Here is an 18,017-nt window from a genome sequence, read left to right on the forward strand (position 1 = left end):
CATGAGAATAACATGCAGTATAGAGTCCTTCTTCTAAAGTCTTTTTTTCTGTAGGGTAAGAAACAGTGGCCGATGTAAGAACGCTGATGTGAGGAACAGGGTTGGCAGGCTTACCGTCTTGTTTGCTGAGGCTGACTTTAGATCTGTTTGGCTGCTTGTGATGCCAGAGCCAAAACCAGCAGATGGGATGAGCAAAGAAAGTGGCGTTTTAGAGTTTTTCCTATGTGCGGCACTGGGCCAGAGCACACTGACTGTTTGGCAGCCAGTCCCTGGGAAAAAAACACAACGTCTCCAATGGACTGTCATGGCCTAGTGGTTTACCGCATTGAGAGCTTTGTCTTTGGTGTCACGAGCGTGACTGCCACAAATGTTAAGTACAGTGACCTAGGCTCAAGACAATGTGCTTTTTGGTTGTTTTTTTAACAAACACATCCACTATAGCAGTATATATCACCATTGCATAACTTGTTAATAACTTAAAGAAACTTGACTTAAAAACATAAATTTCCTGATTTGCTCACCCCAAGGCCATCCAAGATGTAAATGACTTTCTTTATTCAATTGAAGATAAATTATTCTCCAACTAATGCAAGCTCAACATAGAAAAAATGTTTACCTCCCAAAATCCACATTTACACATGACCCCAGCCGACAAATAAGGGTTTTTTTTCTAGCAAAACCATCATATAAGTATATTCTGAAAATGCCATTTCTTTTTTTCTGAAAAGTGACTGATTATTTCTCTAGAAGAAACCCTTATCTGATAGGTGACCCTTATTTCTCTTCTACTGAAGAAAGTCACAACTTGGCCTCGGGGTGAGTAAATAATCAGGAAATTTTCAATGGATTGGAAGTCCCACCTTTCAGTTAAAAGAGCCAACTGCTGTTTTGAATGAGTTGCGTCCCTGATGTAATGTAGTCTTTGACATGATTTGAGCTAAAGCAGCACAATTTATTACATTTTGCATTTTGAAATGTTATTGAAACAAAAAATTGGTTGTCCATTGATGTAAATAGGAGCTGTGCTGTATGTGTGTTACCTACATATGATAGCCCCTCTATTATCAGACATTTTCAGCTGCTGAACCATTAATCATGAACGACAAAAATTCTTACAAATACAGCATCAATAACTGCATTTTAGTCTAATTCGTCATCCATGCCAGTTGGTGTCAATATAAAATCTAACATCACCATTGAGTCACCCTGTAAAAGAAGCCAAAAACATGACTACATTTTCTTTTAAAGTTAAAATGCAACCATTTAAATAAGTAGAACAATATCAGAGATATTATTTCAGAATTTCAGCAACGCCAAGGTCGTCAGTGCATTCCCAGGGAATATACTTCATAAAGTCACATTTGATAGAAGCTTATGCCAAATGAATGAATGTAAATGTATCCAGTTTAGCTCTCAATGATACAGCAGAGCTTTTGTGATTCCCTTATCACACCTGCAATGCATTAACAGCCCACACCCAGACTCCACTGAGCAAAATCCATTAGAGTTTTAATCAGGAAAAATGATTGCCATATTCTTCATCTCAGCACACCGGGCCTCTGCGCTTGGATCCAGCGCCACTTTACGACAACTAGCTACGGCGGAATAGGACCAGGAAAAACAGAAGAATAGGGAGGGAAGTGTTTAATGATCTTAAATCACTCTGAGCCTCTGAGAGGAGAGAAATATATCATCTGTTTTGCTGCTCGTGACTGTGGGGAATATTAGAGTCAAGGGAAGAGAAAGAGGTGTGATGGATCCAGTCAAGCTGCTAAATCAGTCATGGCATGTTTATCTGCCGCACAGATAGGTGTTCGACTGCTCTGGCCTTGTGCTTCTCTGCGGGGTGTAAATCTGAAGGAGAGAGAGAACGACTTTCCGAAGAGAGCCTAAAGCTGCTCTGCGCTGCTCCCCGACGGCCTCGTTTTCAACTCGGCCTTTCCTGTCTCTCCTTTCCTAACCTCCCAGTCCTCCCTTCCATCGCCATTTGTTGTCATATCATGCCAAAATAATCAAACGCAAATATCCCTGTAGGCTCCTGGGATGCAGGCTTGTCACTAATTAGGGATATTTTGTGGGAAGTTTGGAATCCCAGGGATATTTTATTTTTTCCCTGGTGGGGCTTGTCTTTTCATCTGGTTCCCAGTGTTATTCTTATGCAAGCCACATGCTATAGGTGATGCCTTTAATCTTTCGCTTCCCCCCCTTTTCTGATGAAACAAGCCCAGCTTTGTTTTGTTTTGATTCTTTGTTTTTATTATGATTTTGCTATCTGTCTTCCCTCAGGACAGCTTCACATAGATTATTCAAACGTGACCACGTTCCACTCAGGTTTTTGAATCAGTGATTTGTTCCTTTGGGCTTTTTTGACTGTTAAGTTCAGTCACAATGCTGTATATTTTAATTTATTTATTACTTTCATTTAAGTAATTATTTATGCTAAATTTTATTACAAAGTTGTTTAACAATTTTTTTCCCTCATGGTCATGAGGCAGGAATTCAAAAGGTGCCCCCCTCATGCTTCTTTCTTTCTTTCTTTCTTTCTTTCTTTCTTTCTTTCTTTCTTTCTTTCTTTCTTTCTTTCGTCCGTCCGTCCGTCCGTCCGTCCGTCCGTCCTTTAGTTCGTTCTTTCGTTCGTTCAGTCTTTCTACTTCAAAATTTCACATTTAATTCCTTGTTACTTGCCTTTTTTGTAACTATTTGTGAAATTTGCTAGCAATTTCTGAGTGAAATTAGTTTATACAATCTGCCAACTATTGATTTTTTTTCTTATTTTTGCTTGTTCATGATATCATTAAAAAAATAAATGTTAATTTCATCATAGTATTTATTCAGCATTACTTTCCATAAACAAAAATCTCATCTTATTTCAATTGATTATGCGCAATTGTTTTTACTTTCAATAAGTACCACGCTTATGTTGAATTATGAGGGTGGTTCATTCCACAAATTATTATTTTTTTCTCCCCGACTTATGAAGTATCCATTCCCAATACTATGAATCATATTTAGTCTGATTATAGTTTTGCTTTATGCATCTGTAATAGGTTTTCATTTCTCTTTCATTCCGCTTTAGATGTGGAGCTTGTTAAAGAAGCTGTAAAATAGACTTATTCTTCATTTTATTAATCAGACGGAAGCAAATAGCTTGCAAGCACCTCAATGCGTGTGCGCTCCAGTTGAGAATCCCTTTATAAATGTAAATTTGTCCATGTGAAAGCACCCGCTTACTGTGAGCCCCATGCCTTTATTCATTCTCCTCTGCTCATAAGCTTTCCACTGATTGGGACTTATTTATTTATTTGTTTAATTTATTTCATTTGAGTTTGCCTTTTTATCATTTCCGCGAAAGCCGTTCGCTGTATGCATTAGTTGCGGTTGTTTATGAAACAGCTCACAGCAGCGTGGATTACAACGCCAGATCCAAAGCACCTTTTGTCAAATCCATTTTCATAACAAACAGAAATGAGAGACATGCTTGATTTTCATTTGGGATTAGGTGTTTTTCGCTTTAATATTTATGACAGCATGTAATCAGTATGCAGATTGAGGTAATTTGAATTGTCACAATTACTATGCCGATTTTTATTAATAATAATCATAATTTGTTTACATTATTTTGAAAGCACCATCCACAGGCATATATTTCTGTCCTGAACTAAAACATCTACTATAATGAAATAGTGCACTGTAAAACTTTTCGTTGTAAATTTACAGTATAATACTGGCAGCTGGGTTGCCAGCCACATACTGTATTTTTACAGTACTACTACTGTACACAACATTTACAGTTCTGTACTGTATTTACGAAATACAGTATTATACTGTTATATAACTTTTTTTTACAGTATTACACTGTGCTCTTTACAGGGAATACTGTAAATCCTGCTTTTATTTCAGTACTCTTGGATTTACAAAATTAAAAATATACTTTTTCATAACAGTATTCACAAAAAAATAGAGAATAATATTTTCTGAGTTTTAAAACATTTTATTTATTTTGAAGAAAAGACCAGGCAATTGCCTTATATGAATTTACTGGCTGAAATGCCAGCTGTAGTTTTTTTTTTTCCTTTTTCTTTTAAATATAACATGTAAAATGCAATTAACAATTAGCAAGTAATTCAAAATACAGTAATCTTATTTACTTTTAAAGAATGGAAAGGTTTTTCAGAAATATATTTTTAAAAAGTCTTTCAGAAGAGAGGAAACCTGTGGGTTTACAGTACTGTTCTTTTTTTACACAACATGTCCAGTCTTCTTGTAAGTCACTTTTCCTTTCTTGGTTTTTGATGCACATTCAGGGTTGATGTTGAGAAAGCATCTAAAAGACAGAAAAGAAAAAAAGTGAACATTATGTATATGTCATATTATATATATATATATATATATATATATATATATATATATATATATATATATATATATATATATATATATATATATATATATATATATATATATATACACATACACACACAGCATCTCACAGAAGTGAGTTCTGTGAGACTGCACAGAGAATTGCAACACTTACGATGTGATTACATGACTACATTATAATGTTAAATATGCAATATGTCATTCAGCTCTTTAATCAACTGTATAAAATATTTGTTAAAATATACTTAAGTACTTTACAAATACTGTCAAAACAAGTTAGTGACAATTCACTCTATCATATATATATCAATGGCAAATATGCTAACCTCAGTCGCAAGGGTGCATGCCACCTCTTCCTGATACTGGAGGTTGAAATCATACAATAATACAAACAGCACTGCAAGGCCAGAGACAAAGTTGGGCTGCTCAACATTTACCGCTGGTTGCTTAGAGATTGACCTGAAAATAAAAAAAGAAAGAAAATACTTCAAATAAACTATTGTGGGTTCCATTGCAGTTCTGTTTAGTTGTCTATACATAGTTCAACTCAACATAACTATTAAACTAAATCTGAAATATGTGCAGGGAAATCCCATTTACAGGGTTCACAACTATAGCTGTGAACTGCATAATAATAGTATCTCATGAATGCACAGTCGAGCACAATAGACCAATGTCAGTGTCAGGATTTTCATTAAACAATATTGCATTCCCTCAGAACACTTGGAATACATGACATGTTGCATGTGAACATTCTGTGATACTATTGTATCTTGATGCTGGTCACTATCACTGCCATTATATGGACAAGCGTGAGCAGGCTTTTTTTTTTTAAATTTGTATTATTCTCCTTTAGTGGTCCAAAAAACAAAGAAGGTCATAGGGCATTAGAACAACACCAGGGTGCATGGAAGCATATGGGTAGCAAAATTCAATTGAAATGCAATACGTAAAATGGTGATATTTCAATTTACATTTTCTTATACATATGTGCAATATTTAGTGCACATATGTATTTTATTGTATATCACAAATTTTATTTAAATTATAAAATTTACATTTGCCATTTCCTACACTAGTTTTAATACACAAATTAAAAACATATTTTAATGCTTTATAAGTTGCAAAATGGAAATTAAAATGTATTACCCAAATTGATTAGATGTTTAACATGTCCAAGCAAAAACTGTTTTTACATCATAATACCACATGATAATTGTAATTTCAGAATGCATTCTGATCCAAAGGTGCAGTAAAAAGGTAGAAAAATTGTAATTTAAAATATATTTTATTTTTCTTAAATGCATTGACACTTATATATATATATATAAGACGTTTCAATTGCATTTTCATTTAATACCCCATGATGAATATAAAGTCAATGTGGATTTGAAAATGCATTCGAAATGTATTTGAAAATGCAACACACCCCCGACCTGTCAATCTTTAGGCTACATCAAGGCTGGGCTTGGCGACAGGATGCACAATTGTAGAAAATATCATATGTAAATTATATAACTGAATTTCCATTTTCATTTTGCACTAAACTTTGCACATATTTAGGGTAAAATGTCAATTAAAATACAGAAATGCATTGCCATTTTGCATATTACTAACTGAATTTGAAATTATTTCAAACTGAATTTTGCTACCCATATGCTTCCATAGCGTTAATGATGACTTAATGTTCATTTTAGGGTGTACTAAACCTTTACTGTTTACTTACCAAGAATTATAGGTTGTGTTCTCTGGCAAATGTAGACACTGCTGGACATCAGATTGAGTGGTGAATACCTGAAACAATTTTTAAGACAGCACAACCATCACTAACAGAGCCAAGACATAACAAATCACATTTATTTGCAACATGCTTTAAGTAATCTCTACTTACATCTGCTTGAAGGGTAAGACCATCTAATTTCTGCAAGTGTGGGAGCAGCTGTAGGACCATGGAAGACATGGAAGCAATCAGGAATACTACTTTTGAAATAAGCATTAGGAACATGACTATGGATTTTCATGTGCTGGCAAAATTATAACACATTAAAAAGCACGATCATAGAACTGACATTTTTTAACATGGACTACAAATGGGAAGCACTTACATTAGCACCGGATCTTCATCAGATTGTTCAGCCTGAAAAATAATAATAAAAAAATAATAATCAGAAGCAGGTCATGTGAATGTGTGTCTTATTTGCTATTTAAGTTGTTTTTGATTGTTGGATTAAAGGACGGTGTGCATAAACATCTTAAAAGGGATAGTTCACTTTGAAATTAAAATTTGGTATCTATCAGCTTACCCCAAGGGCATCCAAGATGTAGGTGTCTTTTTTTCTTCAGTAGATCCAATTTTGATATGTTTAGGTCAAATCGTTCTAGCTTGTCAGTCATATAATGGCAGGTATAGGTCACTGTCTCTATAAGAGGGAAAAAGAACATGCACAGAGAAATCCAAATTAAACAATTCCCCATCGTAACTACACATTGATGGCCTAAGACACGAAACGAGCGGTTTGTGTGAGAAAATGAACAGTATTTATACAGTTTTTTACCTCTTGTACACAACCATGTCCAAGTGATCTGAGTGCGCGCACGCATCCGGTGTGTGACGTGTGTGTGCGCGCTCTGGCTTAGTCCGCAAAAATAACTTTATTGCACAAATAATTAGAAAGTTATTGAACGCGGAAATATGTGAATGTTGTGAATGTGCGAATATAAAACCAATTTTACCCAAGTGAATTGCTAACTCGGGATTTAAGTTAAGTTTAACGTTCCCAAAATCAAACCATGCGTGGAAACAATGTAGAAATGTGAATGAAAAAAAGACAAGCTTACCGTATCGATACTTAGTCGAACATTAATCCATCTTCTCATGCTCCAGTCGATTAGCATCATCTCAGGCACAGGTTAGATGATTCAGATGACAAATTATCTCCGCGTCTGCTCAGGCAGCGTCGTCCATTGTTTGCTGCGTCACAGGCACTAACGCTTGAAACGCGAAACGAAGCTCACAAAGCTTATCTACGCACAGATTCACAAACCACTGGCTTATCTTAATAACGCGAATAATTATTTTGTTCAATTAATTCCCGCTGACGAATCTAGTTTGCCTGTAATACACTGTTCACATTTCTTCTTCTTTGGAGATCACATCACATTTGAATTGAGCGCGAAATAAATATATCCCACAATGCAATGCGTTTACAGTATGGTACTGTATTACAAATTTAGCGGGCTGAAAACAGAAAACTTCTGTATATTTACAGACATTCTGTAAAATATACAGAATGCTACTGTTTTATAAAAATACAGTATAATACTGTTAGAAAATGCCTGTAAATTTACAGTAAAGTTTTACAGTGTGTTGTTAATATCTCTGTTTGCCTTTATCTGTCATGAGAAATAAAGTTCAGGCAGATTTTTTTTATCCTGGTCCTCAAGACCAGAACGTCCTGAGCACATAGACCCGAACAAAGCGATCCTCTCCAATCCCTTTCACTGATCCAGGGCCAGAATTTGGTCTGGAGGGGCTTTAGTATCGATTACTCAAAGACGTTTCTGAAGTGATGTTCAGAAGCTGGAGATACAGTCAAAAGCTATAAAGCTGTGAACACAATTTCAGATGACCCAGAACACTGTGTTCTTCCATTGTGTCTGCCATGAGGCCTTTTCCTTGGGCTGTGAAGCAAACTAATATAACACACAATATAGCTCGTTTTCTTTCTTTTCCCTTTCCTCGTTTCTGTATACCAGCAATATCAAAAACATGACCTGCGGGTTGAATACGACCCATGGAAGAGTTCAATCCAGATCCAATTTCGTGCTGTTACAAAGAAAAATATTAATAGTTAAAATGTATTTATTTATAATAATTTGATAAGTTTGACTGGGAAGTAGTGTAAGCCTTATTTTGTGTTAATATTCATTTATTTACATATATATAAGTAATCTAATAGCAAGTAAGAAATAGCATGAATGTGAAATTAACATATTTCACATAGTGATAGCCATAGCAATGAATATGACCAAAAAAATCTGATATGTCAAAATGTAAATAATGTTTATATTTTGACATATCTGATTTTTTGGCCTTTATTTCTATCCTGAGCTAAAACATCTGTTATAATGTAATCAAATATTATTGCTGATGTTATAGTTGTCATAAGGAAATAACTATAAAAACACTGCAGCGCTGAAAAATGACAAACACAATTGCATATGTTTATAAATCTGTAAAGAAATGCAATTAGTCTGCCACACTTTGCCAGACTCCTCATTTGGTCACCCATGCCTGTAGTTAGTGGTGACTGGGTGTTGTTTTTCTTGAGGTTTCTTTAGGCTCTTGACAGATTTAATGTGATGGTTTTCATGATAACCCTCAGCTGTGCTCATGCCATCCCCGTCGAACTCAGATAAAAGTAACTGAAACCTCCCCATTACTTGCTTACTCTGTAAAGCTTTTGGATGCAAACAAACAACCTTGCCACTTTCTTCACGTTATGTCTTGCAGTTGCATCACTCCAAACTTGTTTAGACTGGAAATATCTCCTGCAGCGCAAGAGCTTAAATCCTGATCCCAGTCCTTCAGTTAACACACACAAACACAATAGGTGGATTTCATATTGCCTCAGCAGAGAGGCTGTTTACAGGCCTGACCTTGAATTAAACCATGCCTGAAAGTTTAAAATGAATAAAAGTAGTTTTATATAGCCATTCATTTAATTAATTCTTTTATTCATTAGTTTATTTATTCGCTCTTCCTTTTTAAGCTCATCAAAACACATTATTAGTATTAAGGGCTATGGCTTTTCACCTTTTATTAGCATTGAGTTTATTTAGTGGCAGCTCACAGAGGGGAAGAGTGCCAGGATGGAGCTTTGCCCTTCAGTGTTGTTGATCTGTGTTAAATGCCTATAGGTGGTTCAGAGTTCAGACGGACTGGTTTTGATAATTTGATGAAAATAGTAGTGCTTGTCATATGACAGTACTTGGTATACGTAAGAGAAGATATCTTGAAATACTCTTTAAATTTAAAAGTTTTGCATGAAATTTAAGTATGTTATCTGACAAAGTTGTTAAAGATTTGGAAAACCAATTAACCAATGTAATGCGTTGTTGCTTGTGTACAAATGTGGTTAAGACTCAAATTTATTAAAGGGATAGTTCACCCAAAAAATAAAATTCTGTCTAGCCCTCATGTTGATCCAAACCCGTGCAACCTTCGTTCATCTTCAGAACACAAATTAAGATATTTTTGATGAAATCCGAGAGCTTTCTGACCCTCCATATACAGAAAGGGAGCTACCATGTTCAAAGGCCCAAAAAGGTAGTAAGGACATCGTTAAAATAGACCATGTGACATCAGCGGTTCAACATTAATGTTATGAAGCTATGAGAATACTTTTTGTGCCTTAAAGAAAACAAAAAATGGTTTTGTGGTACTCTCATGAATGGTGGTGAAAATTGTTGAATGAAGTCTTATTTTTGTTTTCTTTGCGCACACAAAGTATTCTCATAGCTTCATAAAATTAAGCCTGAACCACTGACGTCACATACACTGTTTTAACAATGTCTTTATACCTTTTTGGGCTTTGAGCGTGTCAGTTGCTTTGCGGTCTATGAAGGGTCAGAAAGCTCTCGGATTTCATCAGAAATGTCTTCATTTGTGCTCTGAAGATGAATGAAGGTTGCACGGGTTTGGAACAGCATGAGGGTGTGTAATTAATGACATAATTTTCATTTTTGGGTGAACTATTCCTTTATGAATTTTAGTTATATAGTTTTAGTATTAGTTATAGCTTTATATTCATGTTAGAAATTAAACACACACATTTTGCTTATTTGGATTTTTGTGGCTTATATATTATTTTAAAGGTATGGTGAATATTTTTTGTTTTTGTTAGACATTACAAAATATAACCAGTTTTTTATTTTATTCTAATTTGTAATTTATAACATTGACACCTTTATGCGAAACATAATGTTTACTGTTATTTGGATGAAAGATAAATATAGGTGTCAAAAAACAGTTGTTAAGGAGTTAAAATTATTAGGTGTATATTAGGTGTTCAAATCCAGTACAAACTGTGTGTTGTGTATATTTAATACAGAGCTTAAAGAGAGAGTTCATCCAAACTTAAAAAATGTGTGATCATTTACTCACCTAAATGTCACTCCAAACCTGTGACTTTTGTTCATCTGTGGATAAAATAAGACATTTTACCTTTACTCTATTTAAACCCAAATTGATGAGGTTGTGCAATTCATGTGAATATTCTGTTACGTTCTTAATTAGGTAAAGAAAGCTTAGCATATTTTGAAAACAGTCTTGATAGAGGCCTAAATTGTGCCATCAGCAGGAGTGTCATGAGTGTGCTTTTAATTCAACATAACTTGCTTTTGACCTTTCAGGTTCCCTTTTCTAGTTTCCTTTACAGTTTAATGCTAGTAACTCATTACACTATCTGAGTTTATTTGTATCATCAGCAGTCTTTCTACTATTCCTGCCTCTGATCTATTTAGCCTACATCTCCTGCGCTGATGGTTTTTGAAGCTGACAGTTGGTCTTTGATGGCAGGGTGGTGGGTGGTTGGCCCCAGGGCTCGGGTCTCATTGCTGTTCCATCGGCAGTGTAGTGTGCGTGGGCTCGGCCCGGCCGCAGTCTCTCAGGGGCCTGCGTGAAGCAGAGACATTCAGCGCTAACCTGATTTGACAGCCTCCTTCTGCTGTTGGTAAATTCAGCACGGAGCTCGGTGAACTCTGCTCAGCAGTCCTGCTCATTCTTCGTCTCGTTGTGTCAGACGCATGGTGCGCCATTTCATGAACCTCTTTTTTCTCCCTCCTTTGTCTCTCTTTGCTGCCTCTTGTTCTGTAATTATAGTCATGCTTATGATACTCAGAATTATTGATGATGGCTCTCCTAAGAGCCTCACATTGGAGAGATGATCTGACGCAATGCACAAAGGCAAACAAGGTGCATAAACTGCAGTATGACACTCCAAACTGCATGTATTGACACAGTAAACACTCCATTAGGCAGTCTACTCTGCACCACAACAGTTCATTTGCACATGACGATAGAGTATTTCTTTTATTAGCAGTAGAAAATGTGACCCCTGCTAATATCATAGAAAAATACAGTGTAAAAGTCCACAACGAAATAATTTAAACTTAGAAATAAGCAGATAGTTTATTATTATTATTGTTGTTGTTGAGGTTGTTTATTTATTTAATTATGTGTTTGTTTGCTTCTTTGCACCTTTGAGGCACTCAAGAACACCCTACAACAAAATCAATAAAATACAAAGAAATACAAAACAATTATTACAAAACACAATCAATAAATCATACTAAAAGCAAAGGGCAAAAATATACAGGAAAAGTAGATCTAAACAAGTAATATTTAATCTGAGTTTTAAACTGAGAGATGCATTTGACTTTTTTAATTCAACTTCTTATTTGTATGGTGATAATTGTCAATGAAAAATTATAAATAAACTTATAATTTAAGAAATAAATAAAATTAAATTAAAATTAAACAATAAAATTAAATTAAACAATAAATAAGATTAAAAGTCACCCATTTATTTATTGCACTTTCTCATTCAGTTGGTTGTGCTAAGTTAATATGCGGTGAATAATAAAATGATACAATTCCAGGAAAAATAAAAGACCACCACTAAATATTTCATGAGCAGTGTAACCACTGCTAATATCATAGAAGAATTCTGTGCAAATATCTACAGTTAATTTAAACTTTTTATAATGTTTATACATTTATTTGAATTTAACTTCTCACTCAGTTGGTTATGCTGATGTTAATATGCAGTGAATAAGATCAATAAAAATAAATATAAAATTGTATATGCATTTAAAAAAAATCTGAATGTTAGCAGTTTCACTAGTAGACTTTAGCACTCTACAAAATGTGTAATTAATCTTTTTTTTTTTTTTTTTTTTGAGTCATTGGGCTTTGATTGACAAGAGGATTTGCTGATCCAGTTGCGTCGCACATATAAACAGAGACCGCCGCTAAACATTTCATTACAAACAGAGGAGGGCCTCCCGGCCCCTGAGGAAATGGCTGCCTGCTACGTCAATCATACTACTAAAGACATTTTGGTGCCAATCCAAAAACCCTGTGGGCCCGTTGCTCTGTTTTTCACTAATTCCACTCTCCCTTTCCTTCATTCTTTTCCTTTTCCAGTTTTCTTGTCTCCATCTTCCTCCTTTTGCACGTTTCAGAACACTCTGCCATGTGTACATATTTTCACTATTTTCAGTTTATTACCTTTGGAAAGGACGAGAGTGTGTTTAGCTAATCATGTCAGTAAGTGAGAGAGAGAGAGAGAAGAGATAAAATTACCAGCTGCTGGCCTCAATTTACGAATTATCAAAATAATTTACTGTTTTCATTCATCTTCATTTGAGTAATGCAACACGAAAGCAGGTTTTCTGGTGCAAGTACAAAAACCTCCCACACAAAATAACTGCACTTATGTCTTTTAGCTTTCATATCATGTGCAATTCCTCAGATTTCCCCCCCCCAGAATGACTAGGCAGAGGCAACTTTTTAACAATTCTCATCCTCATCCTCTCAGTAATGGTCTCTCACTTGATTGGTTACTTTTAATGGAAAAATAAAAAGCCTTAGAATTATAAACAGCCATGCTGCAAAATGTTGTTTTTACCTTATGCAAAGTCTAATGTCAGTGTCTCTTCATTCTTTAGATCTGGGTTTACCTTCACATATTCTTTTTGGCAGTCTGTGCTTGTACACGAATGCATGAAGAGAATTATATTAGACACGGGGCGGATAGCTTTTAGAGAACCGTCTCTGTAAACACACAGGCGACTGGTGGTCTCAGCCTGGCTGGGGTAAAACCTGCTTTCTAAAGCGCCATCCCATTTCCTCTATTTCTGTGTTTGGAGAAGGCATTATACCCGTTCCCATCCCAAACACACAACGGTAAAATAAGTGCTTCCCCATGTTTCCGATAGATTACATTATAGAGGAGGGAGTCCAAATTAGGTTTCTGCTTCTGTACACAATGTCGCTTCTAAACAGGAGCCTGACCTTCTGTGTAGCCATTTCAACTTTTTGGGCAAATTTCAATTCAAACAAATATGTTTAAGTAAACTCTAAAAGAAAACTGAGAGCTGAGAGTATGCTTACTAGTTTGCAAAAGCAATCTATGCTCAAATTCATGTTCATATATGCATTTTTATATACTGTGTATATTGTAAAAATGGTAATATTGTGGAATATTATAACTGCTTTCCATTTTAATATATTTAAAATGTAATTTTGTTTTTATGACAGAAATCAGAATTTTCAGTCATCATTCAAGTCTTTAGTGTCACATGATCATTCAGAAATCATTCTAATATGCTGATTTGGAATGTTTCTTTTTAATCATTTTTGTTTGTTGAAACTATGATACACGCACTTAATTTATTAGTGCATTTTTTTTTTTATCAGCATTTATCTCACTTTATCTGCTATCTTGGATTCTTTATTTTCAATGAGCTAGGTTTGTGTTCTATGTGAAGCAAATGATGCTGCCTTTTATAATTTGGCTGAATGAAAGGTTGTTAGATGGCAGCATAAATAACTTGCCTGCCTTTTAGAAGAGCCTTCATGTCCAGAGCACATCTATGATGCCTCCATAGGTAGCCTGCTTGTATTGGAGCAGAGCAATTCACTTTTAAAAGAGTAAGTTGAGTGTCATGCGAGTATGAAAGAAGGTCACCTTCAAACCAGTTCAGCTGTCCTATCCAGCTATTCACATCGCCATTCCTGCAAGTCGTGAGTGCGTCCCATTCGAAGCTGATGAGGCAGGCCTGGGCCTATTTTTCGAAGGGTACTTGTCAGCCAGGGAATGTGTTGGAGAGCGGCTTAATCCAGGGGACATTTCCATAAGTAAATAGCTCAAAAGTGACAGAATGTGCTATAAATGAACTCGGAGGAAGCGTGGCCTATCAACCAACAGGACAAAGATGATGGGAGAGAAATGGGACATGTTGGGGCATACTGGGGAGTTCGGTGCCGGGTGACAATGATGAATGTCTGCACCTAAATATAACTGATTTTTGTGTTGTTCGCACATTTACATATTGTTTGTTTAGTTGCTTGTTTGTCCATCTGTCTCTCTTCATTCATTTTGAGAATCAGGCATGTATTGTTTGCTGGACCTTTACAATTTCATTGTTTATCTATCCATCTATCCGTTGTTTTATCTGTTGCTCAATCTATCTATCTATCTCTCATTCACTCATTCCATCTGCTGTGTTACTGTGTGGTTCTGTCTTCAGGGTCTATAAACAGTCCATCCCATCTTTCTGGCTGGCCTCTTGTGTTGTTTTGCTGAAAATGCAAGCACTACCGCAGGGTGGTATCCTCGCATGGAGCGCCACACTGTCTTTTACTGTTAACTAGATACTTCTCTTCAATATAGCCAAGTATCTGCTGCACGTCGGCCACAACTAAACTCTTAAAGCACTCACACTAACCACAGTCATCTTCCTCTTAAATATCAACACTTGATAGTGTTTCTCTCACACTAGCATCTTATTCAACTTTTTCCCCCTCTCTCTCTTCTCTTCTTTGGCTTCTGTTTCATTTGTTGTCTTGTTAGTCTTATTTCACCAATGAGCCCATATTTTCTTGTATTAATGGTACTAAAGTTGTGGTTGTAGCCTTGATGAAGCCTATAAAATTGGCAGCTTAGTTCATATGTTTTTTACTGGCAGTAAAATTGTGTTTACCATTTGAATCGTTTGAGAATAGGGAACAACCCCCAATGGCACAGTGTTTTGTAATGTTAATGAGAACTGTCTTCTTTTAGTATAGCCCTCTTTTCCAAGCCAGAATTATGTCTTTGATGAATTATTGCCATTATACTGCACTTACTATTGCTTTTGCCAAACAGGATGGATTGCTTATGTTAATATGTTTTGTTGTCTTACTCTTAGTTACATGGAAAGTGAGCATGGCATTTAAGGTACCAGCTAAATACATTTAGGTACGTTATTTGCTTGTTAATTTCACAATTTTCAGTCTTGCGGTGTTAAGCACTCTGTAAAGGGGAAGATACAGGGGTTGTTCATAATCTCTCAGAGACATTTTAAGGTTTAATGGAGGTTTGGATGTGAAGTATGGAAACTTTAATTTGTTCAGCCTGATATTAATTATACCTTCGCTAATAAGGGTGACATAAAGAAAATGAGTGTATCTAAATTACTTTCTTTATGCAACCATTACGCCAGACAATAATGTGTATGACTACAGAAATGTCGGAGGGCAAAATTACAGTAGTAGTGTGTCTTCTTATCAAACTCTCTTCTTAAATTCAACATATAATCAGTAATTCATGAAAGAGCAAATTACCTCAAGGACTAAAAATATAGTGTCCTTGTTGAATTGTGAGTCATAATAAAATTATATAGTTGTTTTCAAAACATTTTGTAGTTGTATAACTTGCAATATAATAGCAAATATTACATGTGTTTTTGATATCTCTGAAAGTAATATGTTCCTCTGATTAGAATCAGTTTATTATGGCGATTTAACATCAAAAAGCATTCAACATTAAAATTAGTCTAACATGTTTTTGTGTTTGACCAACAAGGATTATAGCACATTTTAAGAATAATGTTAATAATCATAATAATAATGATAAACATTGATATTGCTACTTATAATAATTACATAAATAGAACATCACCAAATTTTCCAAATACATCCAGACTGAAAATCAGAATAATGTGTGTATTGTTTTTTTTGCTTTTTGTTTTTTCGAAATAATGAACTATAATATTAATACAATATAATTATGAGAAATAGCAATACTTCTAGATGGTTTTGCACATCAATGGCAACTGCAGCAAATTTTATATGTATATTTAATTTCTCCCTTTAATTTTTTTCTTTTCTTTTTTTCTTTTCTTTTTCAGTTTGTGTTCACCGGGTTTAATTTATGGACTTCCATAAGTGTTTATCCCCTTTCAACTTTTCTGTTGATTTTGTTTAGCGTTCTGCCAGGTGATGGAGTCGAGGGATCCTGTTCTGATGACAGATTGGAGGAAAGAAGTAGAATGGGGAAAGGGGTGAGTTGCCGTGGAGAGGACTGTCCCATATATAGAGATGAATCCTCTCCACCAGGCCCGCTGCGGTAACACGGCCACAACAGGACCCATAAATTACCCCTCCAGGCGTTTTATGGGCCCTGGTGAAACCTTCTTGGCTCCCTCCTCTGTTCACATCTACAGCCGAAGAGATAAATCATCACTCTTGCTCTCTTCATCTCCCCAAAGATGCTTACTCTCACCACTCTTTCCACCATTTCTTACATGCCGATGCGGTTCAAGTCCAGAGAAGGGTAAACATTGGAAAAACACAGAGCTTAGCTGGTCAGCTGCATCCGCTGGAGGAGGGTTGTTATGATGCTCCTGGGAGAGCAGAGCTAGATTAAACAGGTGTGGGCAAGACTTGAAGAATGATAAAGGCCCATTGCTGAATCCCACTGCCCCTGAAGAAGAGTAGCCATTAGGGACTGTGAGGTCAGCAAGGTTGTTGACAAAGCAGCCTCCGAACGTGCTGCTTGTGAGGCATTCGTGCAGTCTTCTGGATATATACCATGTGTACTTGGAGAGAGAGAGAGTTTCAGGAATAGGCCCGGTTCTACATTACTGGATCTTTGACAAAGCTTGTTAAAATGCCACTCCACGTGTTAACACTTTTTAGTAGGAAACCTGTATGATTTTTCTTCTCCAATGCAACAGAAAATAAGATCACGCTACTCTCTGACACAGAATGAGGTCCAGCAAGGTCCAAAAATAATTAAGGCCTATTCTATTCTGTTCTGTTCTGTTCTGTTCTTTCTTAGATTTATGTATTTTATACACATTAAAAGGTGATTATTATATTATATTATTTCTTAGATTTATTATATTATATTATTTATTAGATTTATCACATTAAAAGGGGATTTCTAATGATTTCATTAGAAGACTTTGTTCACCATTCACTTTCATTGTAAGGAAATGAGAGCATCTGACAAATCTGTTAAATTTCCCCTTTTGTGTTCCAAGAAAGAAAAAGGAAGTCATTAAAGTTTAGAATTACACATTACATGATGATTTTACCGTTGATTTCAAGTGATAATTTTATTGGAAACCACTGGTCACCATTAACTTTCATCGTAAGGAAAAGTGAGCTTCCAAATGTCTGCTAAGTTTCTTCTTTTGTGTTCTAAGGAGGAAAGAAAGTCATTAAGGGTTAGAATTACACATTCAATTTTTTTATTTATTTATTTTTTTGTTTTCCTTTTACGTTTTTTGGGTGACCCATCCTTATAACAGACATTTTGGAATGGAAAAATCCAGCTGCTTTCCCTCCCGTATTCCCCATCATGCTTGTCCAGAATCATCAGTCCACATTTCGAGGAGACATTTTGGCAGGAAGTAGATTTAAGAGAGGAAACTAATCAGCCAGACAACATTTTTATTTCATGCTCTAAAAATACCCCCCCCCCCCCCCCCCCCCCCCCCCCTCATCATTTTCATTATATCTCTGCACAAAGAATTTAGTTCACATTTCATGGTATAACCGTTGTGATAAATTTTGTTTTAAC

The 18,017-nt window shown here is 35.6% G+C and overlaps 2 protein-coding genes across 5 annotated transcripts in view; one reads left to right on the forward strand and one right to left on the reverse strand.

The window, feature by feature from the left end:
* The window catches only part of LOC306882082 (ADP-ribose glycohydrolase MACROD1-like), a 576,444-nt gene that overhangs the window by 316,038 nt on the left and 242,389 nt on the right, over window positions 1–18,017 (forward strand). The gene's annotated exons all lie outside the window — the stretch shown is intronic.
* LOC306882088 (uncharacterized protein) lies at window positions 3,977–7,577 on the reverse strand. Of its 3 annotated transcripts, XR_013785212.1 has the most exons (7): window positions 7,219–7,547; window positions 6,684–6,800; window positions 6,486–6,517; window positions 6,272–6,319; window positions 6,107–6,174; window positions 4,707–4,839; window positions 3,977–4,324 (listed from the first exon to the last, which is right to left on the reverse strand). XR_013785212.1 is itself a non-coding variant. In XM_079436546.1 (6 exons), the coding sequence occupies exons 3-6, from the start codon at window positions 6,383–6,385 to the stop codon at window positions 4,301–4,303; spliced, it is 339 nt and encodes a 112-aa protein (XP_079292672.1). In that variant the 5' UTR covers window positions 6,386–6,517; window positions 6,684–6,800; window positions 7,219–7,577; the 3' UTR covers window positions 3,977–4,300. The 3 variants fall into 3 exon arrangements, 2 of the variants coding, with proteins under 2 accessions (XP_079292672.1, XP_079292671.1); XM_079436546.1 differs by having other exon boundaries at window positions 6,272–6,517; window positions 7,219–7,577; XM_079436545.1 differs by lacking the exons at window positions 6,684–6,800; window positions 7,219–7,547 and having other exon boundaries at window positions 6,272–6,531.

The sequence above is a fragment of the Barbus barbus genome, assembly GCF_936440315.1.
Source record: "Barbus barbus genome assembly, chromosome: 16".
Taxonomy (NCBI): Eukaryota; Metazoa; Chordata; class Actinopteri; order Cypriniformes; family Cyprinidae; genus Barbus; species Barbus barbus.

Excerpts from the sequence above, each read along its gene's own strand:
- LOC306882088 (XM_079436546.1), bottom strand. The coding sequence starts at position 6,385 with ATGTTCCTAATGCTTATTTCAAAAGTAGTATTCCTGATTGCTTCCATG. Across the intron at positions 6,175-6,271 it reads GTCTTACCCTTCAAGCAGAT|GTATTCACCACTCAATCTGA; the intron begins GTAAGTAGAGAT and ends AAATTGTTTCAG. Across the intron at positions 4,840-6,106 it reads AACACAACCTATAATTCTTG|GTCAATCTCTAAGCAACCAG; the intron begins GTAAGTAAACAG and ends TTTTATTTTCAG.